General features: G+C 44.2%; 1 protein-coding gene across 2 annotated transcripts in view; it reads right to left on the bottom strand.

The window, feature by feature from the left end:
• The window catches only part of GCLC (glutamate-cysteine ligase catalytic subunit), a 38,845-nt gene that overhangs the window by 1,730 nt on the left and 17,680 nt on the right, over positions 1 to 19,435 (bottom strand). The window contains exons 2-15 of one of the 2 annotated variants that reach the window (XM_032649236.1): positions 18,838 to 18,950; positions 17,820 to 18,002; positions 15,494 to 15,607; positions 13,874 to 13,932; positions 13,624 to 13,757; positions 9,148 to 9,222; positions 8,559 to 8,675; positions 7,337 to 7,475; positions 6,821 to 6,933; positions 6,249 to 6,341; positions 5,847 to 5,951; positions 1,338 to 1,419; positions 1,158 to 1,261; positions 946 to 1,066 (exon numbers count right to left, since the gene is read on the bottom strand). In XM_032649236.1, the coding sequence (XP_032505127.1) occupies positions 946 to 1,066; positions 1,158 to 1,261; positions 1,338 to 1,419; positions 5,847 to 5,951; positions 6,249 to 6,341; positions 6,821 to 6,933; positions 7,337 to 7,475; positions 8,559 to 8,675; positions 9,148 to 9,222; positions 13,624 to 13,757; positions 13,874 to 13,932; positions 15,494 to 15,607; positions 17,820 to 18,002; positions 18,838 to 18,950 (1,552 nt within the window). The remainder of the gene's footprint in view (positions 1 to 945; positions 1,067 to 1,157; positions 1,262 to 1,337; positions 1,420 to 5,846; positions 5,952 to 6,248; positions 6,342 to 6,820; positions 6,934 to 7,336; positions 7,476 to 8,558; positions 8,676 to 9,147; positions 9,223 to 13,623; positions 13,758 to 13,873; positions 13,933 to 15,493; positions 15,608 to 17,819; positions 18,003 to 18,837; positions 18,951 to 19,435) is intronic. The other variant, XM_032649237.1, reaches the window with a different exon arrangement.

Raw genomic sequence — 19,435 nt, 5'->3', positions numbered from 1 at the left:
AAGAATCAGTGTGGTCTTCTGGTGTAGCCACAGGGCAGGGGCCAGGAACGAGCTGTATTACATGGCTGTAATGTTTGAAGAATTCCTCCTGGGGAAGGGTTTCATGTTGTAGGCAGGCAGTGAGAACACACACATCCCACTGCTATGGGACCTGTTAGATGCCACCCACATGGTGATGCTGTCGGCTCTAAGACATGGGAGCCAATGTGTGTGGACTAGAGCCCGAGTTCTCCCATCTGGCCAAGTCCTGCCCATGCCGGTGTCAAGAGACTGCCCTGGGACAGGAGGGCCCCCGAGTTCCCCAGAGCCATCTGATCAAAGAGGCGGAGAGAATAATGAGAAGTAGATGCATGAAGACAGAAACTGGCAGATACAGCGTTTGGGGGGTGGGGTATATCTTTTGTGGGTCTGGAAATTTTACAGAAGCCTCGAGCAAAATACAGATGCCACTGCTACTCTCCTCTTAGTCACGGCTGACAGCTCCCCACTCACCATGATCTCAAAGCTGAGAAAGTGGGGTTCCAGGGCACCCCTGTAGGGAGGCAGGCTGGACGGCCACCGTCTTAGCTGTGCTATTAGTTAACCTGAGGACTGGCTTAGACTCACTGTGCAAAGAGCCCAGGGTGCCTCACGACACACAGAGTCAGGCATAAATGTCGAACAGGCAATCCAGATACTGTATTTCGTTGCCTAAGAGGCCATCGGCTTAAAGATGCAGCGTTATTGTATGAACCAGTAAGAAAAAAAGCACTGCTAATCAAACTGTGACTGTCAAAGATTACAAGGTGCATCCAACCGCCGAGATGGTACAACGTGGGAAAGTTCATTGATTTGGGATACCGTATACTTTAATAAAAGACTGCTTTAAAAACTGAATATTGTAAGATTGTGAGGTTCTGCCTATGTTAAAAGATTTTTAAAAAAGCAAAGTGCAGAATACCATACCGGATGCTCTCTTCTTAATCAGCTTCAGGTAGTTCAGAATACTGCATCTGGTGTCCACGTCCACCTCCATGTTTTCCAAGTAAGAGTTCAGGATGGGGATCAGCCCGGGGAACATGCCTTCCTGCAAGAAGCGGGGTGCGCTGTCAGCCGACTCCCCGGGGGCGGGGGGTGGGGTGGGGGGAGGGTCGGGGTAGCCGGGGCGCGGGCCCTACCTTGCCGTTGATGATGGTGTCGATGGTCATGAGTGCGTACTCCTCGGCTGCTGGCTCGATGCTGCCCGTGGTCTTGCTGCGGCCGTCCACCATGGCGTTGCCACCTGCCAGAGGGGCGCAGAGGGTGTTAGCGGCCCGTGTGGCCTACAGGGACCCCAAAAATGCAAGAGAAGGCAGTACCTTTGCAAATATCTTTTCTGAAATAAAACAGTCCCTGCAGGACGGCATCTCGCTTCTGTGCTACTTTCATGTTCTCATCAACCTGAAGGAGGAAAACCAACGCAGCCAAGTGAGAACGTTGCCAAAGTCAGGGCACTCCCGCTCCGGCGCATTTGGGGGCTGTGGTGCCTCACTCACCTCGCGGTCTGGACCCATCTGGGAAGAAGCCTCCCACAGCCAGCGCTTGCTGGCGGCCAGATAAGACTTTGCACTGTCATGTGGGGCTGTGTCCCTCAACCCCAGACTGCTGGGATGTGCTTTTTAATAACAATGGGGCAATTCTAAGAGAAGCTTACCTTAAAAATCAATGCGAAACTTACACTCATGTAGGCTGCCCACATCTCGAGGTCCCTTGAGACACCCTGGGATGAATCTATGGCATTGGGAGGTCAGGGGGCTGGTCCCTCCTCACAGCCCAGACTCACGCTCCTGCCTCTCCTGCCACCTGGAGTTGAGGGTTGTGCCCTCCCCACCTCTGGGGCTTTGCTGCCTCATAGGCGGGCTGTGGGATCTGGAATAAGGTGACCCCTCCCAGGGTAGGTCACCGATGCTGCCTGCCCACCTGCGGCTCTGCTGTGCCCACTCCCTCAGGAGACCCCAACCCCTCCATTTCTCCAATGACTTTTTAAGACCCTCAAAGTAGAGCTTTTAAAACTTTTTAGTAGTAGTCCCTTATTTCTATAATGAAATCTTAGGGGACTCTCCATATACAAAACAGACACAAGTCAGAGGTCATGTTGAAGAGGGATGGTCAGTACAGAGTCTGATTACTTAGCTTTGCCCCCTCACACTGATCAATTCCTATCATTATTCTGTTTGTTTTAAGGCACATATGACCTTCGGATTAATCTAGATACAGGAACATATTCAAGCAATCTAAAATTCTCTCATGGCTAGGAACATCTGGCTTCATTTCTAATAACGTTTGTATTTTTCTTAGTCTTGACAAAAACTCACAAAGATCATCAGTTTTAATTTCTGCTTTTATGAATTCCTTTTAAAAAGCTGTAATTTTACTACAGCTCTTTAGATTCTTATTTAATTACTTAGGTTTATTTTTAATATTTCTGTTTATAGTACTTAAAGCTGTGGTTTTCCCTTAGAAATTATCTTTGCTGGCATCATTTTCCTAAACAATCTATAATTCTAGTTTTTTAAAAAAAATTTTATTGAAGTATAGTTGATTTACAATATTGTGTTAATTTGAGCTGTACAGCAGTGACTTCCTTATACACATATGTATTCTTTTCTGTTCTAGTTTATCCCAGGATACTGAATATAGTTCCCTGTGCTGTACAGTAGGACCTCGTTGTTTACCCATTCTATATGTACTAGTTTGCATCTATAATTCTAGTTTTGACTTCATCTAGAACCTACTAGGAAAACGATTTAAAATTTCCAATAGTTAAATGTTTCCTGAACATTTTCTTGTTCAACTTTGGTGGGAATGTATCCTATATGGTGTCTACTTCTAAGAAGTGAAAATTTTCCTTAATTAATTTTTGTTATTCTTCCTCAGGGCGTTTAAAAAAGGTGTGCCATGGTGTAAGATTTGTGATCAGGGGACACAACCAAGCTTATTAACTGTGTCATTTAATTCCCCTGTGGCCTTTCTCATCCTTTGATTATATGGCCTGTCAGTTACTGAGTAACACGCCAGAAACTCTGCTAAGTGACTTACTCCACGAACCCCACATGGCCTTACGACAGCCCACGTGTCTCTGTTCTACACCTGCGAACTGGGGCACTGAGAGGACAACTAACTTGTCCAGGTGAAAAAGATAGTAAGTAGTGCAAGTGATTTATGAATTGAGTGCTCACCTGGAAGCCGCATCTTACCCACCGTAATACAGTGCCTTTAAATTCTTCTTACGCTGCTGAGAAACGTTTGCTACACTTTATGTTAAAAAAATGAAAATGGCTCTAATGTTATCTTGAAAAGAGTATATAAAATTGTTTCCTGTATCTCATTTAAGACCTTCTCACATTTTGTCTGTTAAGACTTTGCCCTTCCTGAATTGTTAAAAGGTCATATGGAGCTCTTTACTGTCAACATCTGTCCTTGTTTTAAGTATATCTTATGCAAACAACATGTACCATTACATTGCTATTTTATATCACCCGTTTTAGCTTTTGAATAGGAGAATTTAGTCTATTCAAATTTGTTTTCATCTTATTTTACCACTGTATGTTCTCTGGACCATAATGTCTTATCACGCCCATGGCCCCAGACCCACTTTTGTGGCACCAGGAAGCTTTGCTTTTTTCCCACCTCTTTGGCTAGGAGATTAGAGGCGACAAATCCTATTTCTATACTATTAGTGGTCTTTCTTACTTTTAGACAAGTAGTTTTGAAATTCTCTCTCCAAATGTCAAGCATTAAGAAGTATCTACCATTCCCCTCCTTCCACTATCCCCTTGCTAGGTAAGATTTCTGGCTTAATTTAGCCCTAACTTGATCTTTTTTGTTAGAATCACTTGCAATGTAAAGACTAGTTTGGCTGGCATGGTTCTAATTCTTTTTTTTTTTTTTTTGCGGTATGCGGGCCTCTCACTGTTGTGGCCTCTCCCGTTGCGGAGCACAAGCTCCGGACGCGCAGGCCCAGCGGCCATGGCTCATGGGTCCAGCCGCTCCACGGCATGTGGGATCTTCCCGGACCGGGACACGAACCCATGTCCCTTGCATCGGCAGGTGGACTCTCAACCACTGTGCCACCAGGGAAGCCCGGTTCTAATTCTTTACCCTTTGGATTCTGTAGACCTCTCGCCATCTCTTCTAGCGTTTAATGTTGTAGATGAGAAATGATATCAATTGATTTTCTTCTCCCTCTTGGCCGGAAGTTTAGGTATCCTAATTTCCTCTCCTGTCTGGACAACTGATCTTCTCTTTGAGATTCAGAAATTCCTAGACTTGGGTTCTTCTTTGAATAATTCTGTCTCATCCTCAGTGGACTCTCACTCAGGGGAAATTCTATTTCTTTATTTTCTTTATTGTATCTCACATCTCTTTTGTATAGACTGTTCTCTTCTTCTAAATTTTGATACAAACCCTGAACTTTCCAGAGAAATCCTCTCATCCTTTTTCCCATAATCTCTGTTTCTTTGCCATCCTGCTGGGATGAATCTCAGTTTGGTTCCCCTAAATCACAGACTTTGATCTTCAACCACACCTGCTTACTGGTAAGCATACTGAGTGTGGCTACCACGTCCCTTGTTTCTGAGAACTCTTACTTTCCAAATGTTCTTTGGTCCACAGGGGTTTATTTAAGATGTGACCTTTCTCTAGAATTTCTTCGAGGGCACTAATGAGAATTTATTTTAAAATTCCTTCCAGTTTCTAAATTAACTGTGTTTTGGGACTTCCCTGGCGGTCCAGGGGTTAAGACTCTGGACTTCCACTGCAGGGGGTGCGGGTTTGATCCCTGGTCAGGCAAGTAAGATCCCACATGCTACACGGCAAAAAAAAAAAAAAATTAACTGTATTTCACTGAGGATAATATACTCTGCAGGCCCATGGGCTCTTCGCTTTAGAAGTTTTCAATTTTATACTGACTTTCAGACATCTATATCTGACCGCAGAACAATGTGGGTCCACCTATATGAGGATTTTTCCAGCAGTAAATACTACAGTATTCCATGATCTGCTGCTGGTTGAATTCTCAGATACGGAGGAACTGACTAAGAGTTACACGCATGTCAAGTGTATTTCATAAACTGGCAGCTCACGTGAACCCTCCTTACGTGCGTTCATCTCCCCAGTGGCTGTACCACATTCAGGGTGTGTGTGTGTGTGTGTGTGTGTGTGTGTTGGGACAGGGCAGCTCTGCTTCTCTTCCCTCCAGCCCTGAGCCCTGGCAGACCCTCACTCCGCCCGGCAGCCTTTCCCAGCCACTCTCTGTGCCAAGAGACCCACCAGCCAGGAACCAAAGGTCTCTATACTCACTTGGCTACTGACCCGCGGCCCCCAGCCTTGCTGCCTCACAGCCTGGAACTGTTCCAAGGCTCTGCCGGGAAACTGCTTCCAGAAAGCTCCTTCTTGGTTTTTGTTGGGCTGAGGCTGATTCAGATTTGTTTTTCCAGTACTGCAGCGCCAACTATGTTCTCCAGAAACCTCTCCAGTTTGGTTCCATTCCCTGCACTACCGAAGTTACGCGCCTCTCCGTCCTGAGTCTAATATTGTGATCGGCCTGGGACTGGACAGGACGAAACCCATTTGTGGGAATCCCTCCCGCCATCATCTTGAGTCAAAAGCGTCTAGAAACTAGAGATTGTTCAAATGCAACCCTAAATGTCTTCCAAATGGGCTGAATAAGGAGCTACTATTAACAATTTTTTCCATGAGTCTCCACCAAAACAGTACCAAAATCTATAGCATAAACTTAGGTTTAAAAAGAAAAAAAAAAAAATACATAAATGAGCAATGGATGATAACCTACAGACACCCAGCCCTACACTGAAACTCGTCCTTACCTTTGACAGCGGGATGAGAAAGTCCAGTTTGTAGGAAAGGATCACCCTGGTGAGCAGCACCACGAACACCACGTACGCGGAGTTCTCGAAGTCTGTCAACTGAACCTGGACACGGGGCCCGAGACATTAGGGGCCCACCGTGCAAACAGCTCCTCCCTGCGAGGCCCCTGAGGGTCATGTCTTTCCCAAACATCTCCTAACCTCCCACCTGGGTCTGGAAGCCTCTGCCCACAATCTATTCTCAGAAGCAGTCCTCCCGAGCTGCTGCACTTGCGTGTAACACGCACACACGTGATCTGTGCTGCCTTCCAAGGAACCCGAGCTTCTGACAAGGGTGCGGGTGGGTGGCAGGTGGCTGGGAACGGGTGCGTCCAAGTCGGTTCCTGCCGACGGGCTGCGTACCTCCATGGGCCGGAATTCCACTCTCCATCCAATGTCGGAGTTTGGAGGAGGAGGTTTAAATCGCATTGTCTGCCAATTTGTGGACTGAATATTCTGTATTCAAAAAGCAGAGAATAAAACCAATTTTCCAGTAAGGTATTAAGATGATCTGATATTTAATACGTGAAGCAGACTGTTTACCGTCCATACCAAATACTCTTCAATTTACAAATACAAAAAGGTACAATTTAAGATTTTCGTGGAGCGTGACCTGCTAGGGAGACAAAACAGCAAGTGCTTAACGGAAGTCAGGCGACACAACAGCAGTCCTGAAAGAAGCGGTCGTGTTATTTTCCTGTGCTGCATATTTGCATTTTTCATCGCTATGAAAATAAGAGAAAATACTGAATGAAAAATCCAGAACCAGAGAGTAAGAATCATAAAATAAGGGTACTTGAACCAATTTAAAATCTTTGCTGCACTGGGTCATGGAGGTCATAGAAGGCCTCTACTGTCATCAACTCCTTGCCCCTCCAGACAACGGCCTCCACCCTGGATAGTGAAGTGAAACACCTTCAAAGCGGAGCAGATACCTCAAAATGGTCGGACTCGTTGGCATCGTCCAGGTGGATTTTCTCTTCAAACAGAGTCAGCGGGTCTCTAATGAAGAGATGAGCCACGTGCTGGGCCAGGAGATGATCGATGCCTGCAGAGAGAGGTCACACCACTCACATCAGAGCTGTTCTCCATGCCCAGAAAGACGGCAGGACAGCTCGGGAAGTCTGAAGAAAGGGCATCTAGAAGCTTAGGAAATGGCTGGGCTGTTCAGGATTTTATCCTGTGGAGTGTGTTCGCTCCTTACACAACGCCCGTGGGGGCAGAGCTGTGGACCGAGGGACAGGCCTCCAAAGTCAGCTCCTTTTGCTAAAAGTCAAGATCTCACGAGTATCTGGAACTTGAAACTTTAAGAACAAGCAGCCTCATGAGAAAAGTTAAGAGACTTCACACTAAAAATAGAAGCCAGGCCAGGAGTCAGCAAAGGAATTTAAAAGGGCTTTGAAGAACTAAAGGCTAACAATCGAATCTAGACAAAAGGAACAGAGGTTCACCTTCCTGCAACAGCTGTTCATAGATTTCTTTGTGTTTCGTCAGGTCGATGTCATTATATTTCTCACCGCACTCAGATAAGTAACTGTCTATTGAATCATATCGGGACTTACTGATCCTATAGTGGTTGTTCTTCAGTGGCTAAAATTGAAAAAAATACAAATGAATGCCATATAAAATGATGTGGAAACAAACTAACGCCCCAAATAATTATATTAAAAGCCTATATACTATATATGTAATTACATAAAACTGTCCAAGCTGAACACGAGATCCCGAAAAAAAGCTAGTTAATCCTGAAAAGTATTAGAAAAATTATATTAAAAAAAAATCTGGAGACAATTTAAGTAGTCTGTTTTCTGACATGACTTAAATATATATATATTTCTTTTTCTTTTTTTAAAAGTGGATCACCTTCATTCTCATTAAGATAGGAAAATGCCAATGTTGAAAGCAAAACTATAAAACTATAATGTAAAACAAAGCTATTAAAATGATTTCTGCTTTAAAGTTTATTTCTACTTAGAAGGCATGTTCAACAATTTATGAACAATTACATAAAGAGCAGAGCATCAATAGGGCCGCCCAGTCGAGAACATCAGAATCACCTGTGAGGGCTCCTTTAGTAACATGTATGTCTAGGTCCCAGTTCTGGACATACTTACTCACTGGGCTAGGGTGGGCCTGGGTACTTATTTTTAAAGATCTCTATAGGTGGTTCTGATGCACAGTCTTGGTTGGAGAGATGCAGTTCAACATGCAAACAAGAGGCACAAACCTACCTCATTAGGCAAACCTAACCCTCTGTAACAGGCCAAAGAACCTGACAACAGATTACACTTTCCACAACAGAGAGCACCACAGACAAAGCACTCAAGTAGCACCAAAAAGCTTTCTGGTAAAAACAGCCATCAGCACTGACTCCCAAAATATAGAAAAATTGTACTACTAATTTTAGAAGGTAAAACAAGTACTGGTTCCAACAAATGATGAAAATTAACTTGAACGCCCCCCACCCCCGCCAACCAAATCACATTTCCTACATTCTCACGCCAAACACACATTGTGGAGCCAAAGACAGGTTGATAACCTGTCAGCTTCTTCCCATGTGTGACTAACCCACTCAGGATAAAAATTTCAGGGCGACTTCAAAACTGTAAGCAGTGACAATATCCCCATTTTACCTGCTGGACTTAAAAGACTATTAAGGAAAATCACTCCCACCTCCAGTCCTCTCTCCTCCCGAGTTCTATCATCTACAGATGCAGAAATCACGCCCCAGCGACAATCAATGTCTGACACATAGCCTCGGTAAAAAGGAGACGCAGCGCTCAAAGCCATCTAAAAACAAACAGAAGTCAGCACCTGCAAGTTCAAAGTGTCATTTACATGCTGAAAAAAGCTTCATGCAGTTACCTCTGGTCTGGAAGAATCAGTTTATGCAAACCCTACAGACTTCTACTACATCTACTGCACCTGCCTTCTCATGGTGAAATACACCAGAAGTGACTCCAGTCCTTGCCTCTGATTCTTTCAAATCATCTTCTCTATACCGTGAGGACAGGCGGGATGGGAGGGGGAAAACGGCCACGCTCAAGCTCGACACGTCAACACAAAAATGCCTTACTGGCAACGGTAAACTCTACAGCTTAGACTCTTATCCATTAGCTCTAAGTCTGCATATTATTCATGTTAGTTCAGTTCTAAATGAAGTCTTAACTGGACTTAAATAGTACATGGTCAGCAAATTTTGCACGTGCAGTCTTTATTTTATACAAAGAAGTAGTTAAAATTAGGTGTGATTTCTACTTACGACAATTGGGCAGATAGTGGCCAACTGATCATAAAGGTATCTGGCCTCAGATATGCTGCAGGCTTGGAACGTTACCTGTTTAAGAATCCCAAGTTATTAAACAACAACACAAAATCAGTACCATCCTCCACAAGGAGCCAAGTCTGAGAAGGAAGGTGGTTGGTCATGGCATGTGATGGTCATTCCGTTGATGACAACATTGAACACAGGAGTTTTAAGACCTGTCTCGGATGAATTTTGCTAGAAAATGGCTTTAATCATGTTCACATCCACTATAAATAACCATGTTCCAAAGTTAAGTAAGATTAAGAAGTCAGGAAAGAGAAATAAGACCTAGATTAACAATGAAGTTCAGCCAGGCGTTTCCTCTTCCACTGACTTATTTCCTTCTACAGCTGCCCATCCACATCTGTGGGCTTGTATACATTTTGGTACAAAAGGGGGATCTGGAGATGTGAAGGATGGGTTTCAGAGTTCACTGGTGGCACAGTGGGGGATAGCTCGGAAGGGGGCAGGACTGGAGGAAGGAAGAGAGGGCAGTTAAAACACTGCAACTGTCCAGGAAAAAACTGAGGAAGTCTGGTGGGAAGAGGCACAGCAGGGCCAAAGCAGGCCTGGTGACCAGTGGGCACAGAGGAGTGAGGAGTGACCTCGGTTTTGGCCTGGGTGCTCCTCGGACAGATGGGAAGCAGTGGCACCAGGACACAATGGGCTTATGAGGCCAAGGAAGAGTGAAACAGCCCTGTAAGCGGCTTGGTCTCCAGGGCTGGGGCCAGGAAGAAAAATCCGAGCTGGAGAAGTATTTGGGGAGTAGGCCCAGATGATGTACTAAGAAGGGCAGATTGCCCAGGAAGCTTGCACAAGACGGGTAAGTAGGACTTAAGAGTTAGACAGAGAAGGAGATCACGTAACTGATTAGTGCAAATACCCTCAAAACAATTACCCAAAAGAAACCAAAAAAAAAAAAAAACAAAACAACAAACAAACAGTGCTGCCCTCTGCAGGGCTGGGGCAGCGGAAGGGGCAGGGAACGCAAACTGTGGTTGTGTTGGCACATTTGGATTTTGTGTTGGTGCAGTAAATAATTTAAGTGCTTAACAGTTGAACTAGCAGCTGAGTGAACGTTTACTATTCTAATCGCAACCTGTTAGTTCCAGTAGTTTTAGCCAGGTCTCAACTTTGCTTTTTTTGGTTTTGTTTTGGCTTTTGTTTAAATGGCAGAGGACTTCTGTTGGAGACTCAAGGGTCTAACCGCTGAATTCATGGCATTTCACGTCAGTGTGGTGACTGACTGCAGAAAACGATGATTCAGACCATTTACTGTGTCCTGACTTTCCTACCATTTCTATGTGAATTAAGCCATATTTTAATTAAAACATAATGATAGGTACCCAGCCATTACAAATTAATTCAACACACGGAGAAGAGCTGTGTCACAGGTGTAAAGGAGGAAGAATGTCAAAGGTGAAAACAGAAATTGAGAAGAACTGACAGGTCACTAATAACCCAAACCAGGGCAGTTTCTGCCAGGAGGTGGGAACGCAGAAATCAGCTTGTCTGCGGGTAAGAGTTAAATGAGAAGTGGGGGAGGTGGCGAGCAGAGTATTTACAGGCTTATCTGCTGTGACCCCACCCCTAAAGCGTAAGCCCTAGGAGGGCAGGGGTCTGCCTTGCGGTTCTCTATCCCCAGTGTGTAGGACAGGGTCTGACACCCACTTAGTCCTTAATATTTATTAAGTGAATAGAGTATCTTGAAGGAAAGAGGGTGCTAAAAAGGAGAACACACAGGAGCAAAGATAAGTTTTATTTTTATAAAATGGTGGGATACTTGAAAAGCTGACCCTATAGCCCAAACTTATATGGATTGAGATCAGGAATACCTAAATGTTCCCCCAAGTGTTTTGACTGCTGAATGCTTTTGAACATACATCTCTTAGTTTATTTAGGTCCTTTTTTGAGTTACTCTTAGCTATTTTAGAGTCTGTTATTTTTGTTTTTAAGAAGATCCTATGATAAGCATTTTTTCTTTTCAGGTTTTTGATTGGCTTCTCTTAAGATGGCCTAGTATATACTAGACAATTCACAGGCAAATTCTGAAAAAGTCAACCCTAGAAAAATATGCTCAAGAAAACTGGCAATTGGAATTCAACAGCTGAGTTAGAACAGTGATACGACTTAGTTATTCTAAGTATATTTAGTAACTAGCTTCTTTACCCCAGGGCTGATTGAGCCATTGAGACATCACTGTGGTAAAGGCTTTAGTGGGGGAAGAAAAAAAAGAGTTCTTACCACCTTAAAAAGATATGAATATATGAACGGTTTTGGATTCTGATATCCTTTTAAAGTATCATATAAAGAAGAGAAGCAATGTCACTAGGAAACTGATGAGGAAAAATAAAAGAGAAAGTATGAAAAATTGATGTTAGAAACCTAAATATCTAAAATTTGTCCAGAACCCAGTGTTGAAGCCATATGATTTTCTTGGGGGGTGGGGGGAAGCCTATCACAATATGTATGAACTTATTAAATGATTCCTGCAAAGTCCCTCACCAAGAGTCAAGAATTTGAATATAGTTGAAGTACTTTTTGTTCTGTACAGTAAGATGCTCACTAACCTTAAAAAACAAACAAAAACTTTGAAACCATTTTTTTTTTGCCTTATTGTAATAAGTAGTTTCTAGTGTTCCACTTAAGAGATAAAGCAGAGATTTCTGTGGTGATTGATGGAATTTGTCTCATTTACCATATACTTACATTATCTGTGCTAAAGACTTTTAAGTGGAGTATTGAAAGTGGGGTTGGCTGGACACACCACTGAGAAAAAGAAAACAACCTTAAACCCATGACAAAGCTTAAATTGGATGGAAAACTGTATCTACAAGCAATAAAAATGTAAACTACCTACCATTAGGACATATTTATTTGTGTAAACACAGTGTTTCAAGGGAAAGACTATCCCTTTGGAATGGGGCAACTGTGCTGTCCATGGCAAAACACCCTGGTTTAATATTAAACCAAGAAAAAGAGGCGATCGGTCCTCCAAGAGCACTGACAGATTTTAAAGCTGTGCTCTCTAAGTTCTAGAGCTTAATGGTTCTCTTTAGAAATATTTGGAATTAAGATAGGGAAGCAGATAAGGCAGTTAAAAGTCAACAGGTCTCTTTTTTATGAAGTGTGTCCATCTGGAAGGAAACTCATAGCCTAGGTTTGTTTGGAAGACACGCTTTATACCACCTATATAAGTCAGGGAAAGCAGGGGAAATGGTATCCTTGGCCATGGTTATTTGAACACACTTAGCATGTAAAAATCTGACTCTGGCATTCAATTCTGATTATACGTAGTTGTAAAATAAACACATCCAAGATACATGTGCAGGAAGGTGTGTGTCTGTGTGCAGCTGCTGAAATGATGGGATGCTGGGCCCCCAGCCGTGTGGAGGGCAGGCAGACTGAGGGCTGGGGGTGGGCTGGGGGGTGCTCATGTGGGGTCAGGCTTCACACCGCTCCAATCAGCAAATAATCAGAACTGGATAAAATCTCCTTGGACAATAACAAGAGGCCCTCTTTTTTTCTTTTGAAATTTTCAGTTTGAAACTTTAAATTTTGTGCCACTTTTACTTCTGTTCTAACATGATTTTAAACAAATTAAAGGTTAAAACCAATACTGTTGTTAATAAAAACAGTTAAAGAATATTAGCTCAGAGACAGACCTAGAAGCAGCCTTAATATAAACCCTTCTTTCAGCTGTTGAGAAAACCAAGACCAGAAGAAGGGGAGTTACCCAAATACCTGAGAAATCACAGCTAAAGCCCAGACACAGGCTTGTGGGCAGCCCGATGGGTTCCTGCTCCCTGCTCCAGGTCCCCTGTGAGGTGGGACACCATCCCTGCCACAGGTGCCAGTAATCTGATTAGATCCAGGGGAAGTTTTAACCAAGTCATTGAGAGAAAGGCTATTCTACAATACCTCCTGTGAAACGTAGCCAGGGGCAAGGCAAACATGGGCTGCTAAATATTTATTCTTTTTATACCACTAGATGGCCTTGCAGGAAAATAAAAATTTAAAGTCCAAATAATCCTTCCCTTGGATCACAAGCTCACTGGAGTGCATCCAGAATTCATTTTCAGAAATGATAAGATTTGACCAATGTTTACAATCTCAAAGCTAGTCACTAGATGGCAGCAAAAATTAGGCACAGAGAGAACAGAGACAGTGACTGCGGAATAGTTCACCTTTTAAGTTCATTAACAACTATGTCTTTGTAGTGAACTGCAGATTCCATAAATTCTGTCCAGAGATAACTTCCAGTGAATTTACTAAGATAACTTCATTGGTTTTCAGAAAGAAGTACTAGCTGCTATTTCAACCTGATTAAAATGTGATTTTTAAAAAGGAAACATGCACATATAAAGAAAAGAAGTTAATAAACAGAAACGGATGAGGACAGCTTGCCTCTCTGGATATTTGAAATGATACCTGCAGACAGCAATTGCCCATCCCAAAGCCCATAGCATCCATGTAAATGTGGTCGGGCTTAGAAGCCTTTGCTGCCTCATCATCCTCAGGAAATGTTTCTATAAATGGAGATGGTGTATTCTTGTCCTTAAATACTGCAGTATTAATTGAAAAAAAAAAAAAAGAAAGAAAAGAGCAGGAAATGGGTGAGAGTCAAGGATTAACAACAATGGGGGGGGTCCCCTCCCACCCGCCACCTCTGTAGACTCACTTGGAACGTTGATGACAACCTTTTCTCCTCTTCTGTGCCGGATGTTCCTGGTGAGGGTACTAAAAAACAGACAACAAATGTCCTAAGTTGGTCACCTAAGAATCATCATGCAAAAGAAGAATTTGACAATATGCAAGTACATGGAATGAAATCCTCCCTCAAACTAATCCTCTAAGACATCCCTACCGAAAATTCACGTGGACCGAGAGACTGAGGGGATTTCCTGAAAGAAGGCTTTGCATTAATACCACGTCCTTTGGTTCTCGTTTGAGAATGTCATTCTCTCTCCTGCCCAAGCCCTGATCCCTGGCTCCGTGCGACTCGCCAAACCAAGCTCAAGTGTCCAAGGTCTGCCGTGGTCTGGCCTCACCCTATGTCTCTAACATTTTCCATGCTAAGTCCAAAGACTTGAGCCAAACTGTGGTACTCATGTTTCCCAGGCATCTCTGGACCCCAGAACCTCAGCACTCCCTCCACCCATCCTGCAGCATTAATACTATCCTCCAGCCTGCGATGTCTGATCCAGAAGCCCCTAGGCAAGCTGTGGCTGTGAGCACTGGACGCGCGGCCAGCCCTAATTAAAATGTGCTCTGAGGGTGAACACACAGCACATTTTGAAGACTTGGTACAGAAATAAAGTAAAACTTATTAATAATTAAAAAATACTGGTCACAAGTTTGATATGTAGAGTTAAATAAAATACACTATAAGTTCACCTTTTTCACTTTTTTAAGGTGGCTACAAAATTACTACTAAAATTACACGTGTGGCTTGCATTATGGTTTTACTGGGCAGTGCTGCTGTCGACGGTGTAAATGCCACCTCTCTCAGGAGGCCTGCTTTTGACCCCCTCAGTCAGAAGCACCTTCCTCTCTCTGGTGTTACCATCTTTGGACACCTGTCATAATCTACCTTTTCTTGCAGCTGAATATCTCCACCTTCCCCTTGGCACACTATAAACACTTGATGTTGGAAACTATGTTTATATGTCTTTATCTTCCCCACGGACTCTGCACGTAGCAGGTGTGCAGACCTGTTACAGGAATGAACACTGAGAAGTCACAGGTCCCTAACTCTAGGTCAGGAGCCCCGGTTCAGGATGACAGGTGAGACTCAAAGGTCCAAAGCTGAGATCAGACTGGTGTGGGCCCTGAAGCAACTTGAAACCCTAGAATTAAAACTACAGACCAACAGACTTCGGAGTTAGTGGAACAGAAGGTAGAGCATGCCTACTATATACACAGGTATTGTACACATTTTACCTTATTGTGAAGGTATATGGAGTGGGATGAGAAGACCACAGATACTGGCGGTAATTTTCAGAGGAGGAAAAGGTAAAAATGATGACAAGGAAGCTTCTCCAAACAGGTGTTAACAGAACTAGGATTGAAATGCATCTGTGGCTAAGTGAACAACTTTAGGATCACTTGGAAAACAGGCAGATCCAGCCTGGAAACAAGCAGCACCTACCGAGCAGCCTTGGGGGACCGAGAACAGGCGTAGCTGTGGGTCTGTGGGCTCCTCTGGTTAATTACCACAGGAGCTGGAATTCAGGACTCCGGGAGGGATGCTGCACCCCCTGGGCAGGGATCCAGGGATCTGAGTCATCCACACACTCACCTGAAGCGCGGGTGCTTGTTTATCGCTTCATCAGGAAAGAAGAGGGACTTGGAAGCTCCTCCTTCCACTGGGTTGGGCTTGAACTCGGGCAGTGTGAACCCAGGGCAGCCTAATCTACAACAAATTGAAGAGCTAAAGAGATAGAATCTGTCTTCAGGGATTAAAAACATGCATGTGTAACGCTGCCTTTTTCAGGGGTCTGGCACACAGGTGTTCTGCAAACACTGTGCCCCTTGCAGCCACGCCTTTGCAGTCTGTCTTGCTCACTAAGCTCTTCTCTTGTGACTGCAGCCCTTTTGCCGATTTTACCAGAAGCCTCCGTCCACTCAGGGTCTGCAGAGCGCTTACTTACGTCCTGGCTGCCTTGGCTGTTTCCCCCACGCGGTTTCTGAGGTGTCTTCCTTTACCAGCTCTGACCCCTGCACACCACCACCTCCCCCATCAGCTTGGTTCGACTTGGGACAGGCCTCCTGCTTCTTGCCTCTGCCAGGTACCTCATGATTCCGTCCAGATCAGGCAGGTTCTCTGCCGGTGCCCCTGTCCACCCCCAGGATCTCCCTCTGGAGGCTGAAACCCAACGCTATTATCTCACTTGACCTGAGGAAGAGCTTTAATTCCAACAGAGAAACAAAGCAGGGTGTAGATCGACAGTGGGAAACTTCTGGCTTGGGAGCCAAGACTAGCCGGTGCCTTATTTTCAACCTCACCTTTTATAAAACTGGCCGCCCATGTTCGCCTTGTGAACAACAATTGAACTTGCCGATCTTATCTGGAAAACAGCCCCAGCTATGATGGGGCTCCTCAGAGTTCCTGCAGCTCCGTACATTATTCACTGACAGCCTGTAGCCTTAGGAAAAGCCCTTGCAGAGAGTGACAAACTGAGATCTGGGGGTCTCTCTGCTGACCAGAATCAGGCTGGAGAAGCACATGTGTACTTGGCAGGAAGCGGGCAGCCAGGACTCAGACCCGCACCCCCAGCCCCACTTTTCCTCCAGGCCAGCACCGTCCCACGGAACCTCTGCAGGGATGGAAATGCTCACGACCTGCACTGCCCAGGTGGGTACTGAGCAGGTGGAAGGAGGCGAATGAGACTGAGGAACTGAACTTCTCATTGTATACAAGTCGGATTGATTTAAATGTAAACAGTCACATGACCACTGTTTGGGTTGCTAGGCCACACTACAGTTGCACCTGTTTACGGAAAGAGAATCACCCTGTTTACACTGAAGAAACTGAGTCTTGCTCTCCCTCTTGATCCGGAAATAAAACTTCCCTTATCATTTAACTGTGGATGTAAGGTGAGGCTTCTACAAACAAATAATTATTATCTTTGTTTTGTTTACAAATCCCAACATACCCTCTCATCATAAAAGATATGGTTAGGCTTTTTTAAAAAAATTAGATTTTTAGAATAAAACTTATTCCTAGCTCAACTCTCCTCCCTTCATAATAACTTAAGAGAAGGAAAAAGCTACTTCTCTAAATGTCTGATGAGTTGCTTAAATAAGGTTTCAACTATTTATATGTGACCATGGAGATTTTAAAAAACAAAATTCCCTTTAAGTGTCCTAAGACCAGTGGTGTGACTGTGAATGCCTATGTTCATCGTGGACATTTATCAGGAAAAAAAAAGAAAGCATAAAAATAGTTCAGAGTGTTCCAGGCCACGGATACCAATCCCCAAAGTGCTTTTGAACTTTGGGGAGGTAAGCATACTTTGCCACAATCTGACAGATATCTAGCAGAGATAACCAGATTTACGATTTGGTACAACTGCATTCTTGCATACAGGTCCTATGTATAACTGTGTGTTATTTACGTACCTCATACTAAGCTAAGGACAGAGTTTCACTGTTCTTATTTACCTTATATTTACTCTTATGAAACTTTAGCCATAACTAGATTTGATGACAAATCCTAAATCTTTTCAGCACAATCCAAACGTGACCCAGTGACTCCCTTGTTCTTTGTTAATATGTATCAACAGACCCTGGGAGCGCTGATGCCAGCACCCCCGTCGGGGGGCCCCCGATCTGATCTGGGGGTAACGCACATCCTTCCTTGTGCACTGCTCCTTCCCCTCGGCCTGCGGAGTCTGTGGCCCTCGGGTCCTTCCACAGTCCCCCCGGCCACCACCACCACTGGCAGAGGCTGGCATATGACTGCCTGCAGCTCTAATGTTACAGATTCTACCAGACACAGTGTGATGAGGATGAACTGTCTGCAAAGCATGAGAGCTGTGGGGTCAAGTGGTGGGTTGTGATCTGCTCTCTTGATACCCGGATGCTCTGAAATGCCAGCCATGCACGTTGACACAGGGACTAACCTGGGAAACGAAGTGATTGTGCAGAGGGCCTGGTTTTCCCCCAGCAGAGATGTCGCTTCCTTGCGGCGCTTCCTCATGTTGTCCTCGACCGTGTTGAACTCAGACATGGTCCCTCCATACGGCTGGCCAGGTGTCCCCTCGATCATGTAGCTCCCATACTCTGGTCTCCAAAGGGTAGGGTGGCTACAGAGGAGAAAAGGTTTCAGTCCATCTTATTCTTCTGCTGCAGTCTGCTCCATTTTTAGTTTTGAAAAAGTTGCTTCCAAAGATTTAGAAACGACTGGGTATACAAGAAGCCAGGGACTCTTTACAATTCCCAGTGGCTGTTAATCTTCCACAGCTTTTCAACTACATAAGGGTTACAAGTGCTGGGTCTAAAATATTTATAAGTAACTGAGACACACACAGGACGTGCACTGTCCAAGGCAAGCAAGCCTGTCCACTCTGCGGGGAAGGACGTGGGGATTTAAGGCCTCCTTCAGTTTAAGACTGGGTTCCAAATGCAAACCCAGCCTCCCAAAATGTAGTGGGTAGAAAAATGAACTGGAGGTACATGACCCCTTCACCTCTGTCTACTGAAATAAAGAAATATTTAAAAAACATCCTGCCAGCCAAGCGAAACCCATCTGCAAGTTTTCTCTGACACCATGGTTTGTGATCTTGGTAACTGCCAATTTTTTAAAAAAATATTTAAATAGTAAACAAACTTTATATTGAGTTTACTCTTCTAAGTGCTTACTAACGTATTTAGAATGTCTACACCCTAAGAGGTAGGTATTATTATTATCCCTGATTTACAGTTGAGGAAACTGAGGCACAGAGAAGTTAAGTACCCCATTTAAGGGTACCCAGCTATTAAGCAGAGGAAGCAGGATTTGAACCCAGGCAACTGGGAACCAGAGCCAGAGCCCTAAACTGCTGTGCTCTCCTGTCTCCTGTACGTGGGAGGAGAGATGATATTCCAGTGGTTCTAACAGTTTCAGAAACTCTCAAAGAAGCCTTCAGTACATCAGCTTACTTTGGGTTTGTCCTTTCCCCCTTTTCTTGCAGAGTTTCAAGAAGTTCCTCTCCAGACAGTACCAGTTGGGCTTTTCTATTTTCATGATCAAAAGATACCAACATGTATTCCACCTATTGAAAATAAAGGAGAGAAAGATGAACATTCCTCCAGACTCGTGCTTGATGCGACCTTTAGGAAAAGTAGGGAAACGTGAAGGTTGGAAAGGATGACAGTGTCCTGAGGAGTCACATCTGCTTACACAACGGTGCTTAGTGAGTGAGGTTTGCATAATGCAAAAACCTGGAGAGAATGGCCAACAGTGGCCTTGTGGGAGGACAAGGGCTCTTACGTGATTCCGTCTTCCCTCGTTCTACTTAACACCTTATAGAAAGGTCAGGATGCCCATTCTGACAAACTGTACTTCGAGAAAGAAGTACTCCAAAGCCAGGATTCTGTAAATCGCAGTTGCATGCAGTAGTCGCATTTTACAACGTATTTCCTCGGTGGGCTTACTGTAAGTTTATGAAAGGGGTTACCTGAGTGTTCTAATCCAGGTAGATTATCCTTCCTCGCTGGTAGGTTATTTAATCACCCCACTATGAGCCTCACTAATGGA

Source organism: Phocoena sinus, chromosome 11, assembly GCF_008692025.1.
Source record: "Phocoena sinus isolate mPhoSin1 chromosome 11, mPhoSin1.pri, whole genome shotgun sequence".
Classification (NCBI taxonomy): domain Eukaryota; kingdom Metazoa; phylum Chordata; class Mammalia; order Artiodactyla; family Phocoenidae; genus Phocoena; species Phocoena sinus.
This window is presented reverse-complemented; position numbering and strand designations above follow the sequence as displayed.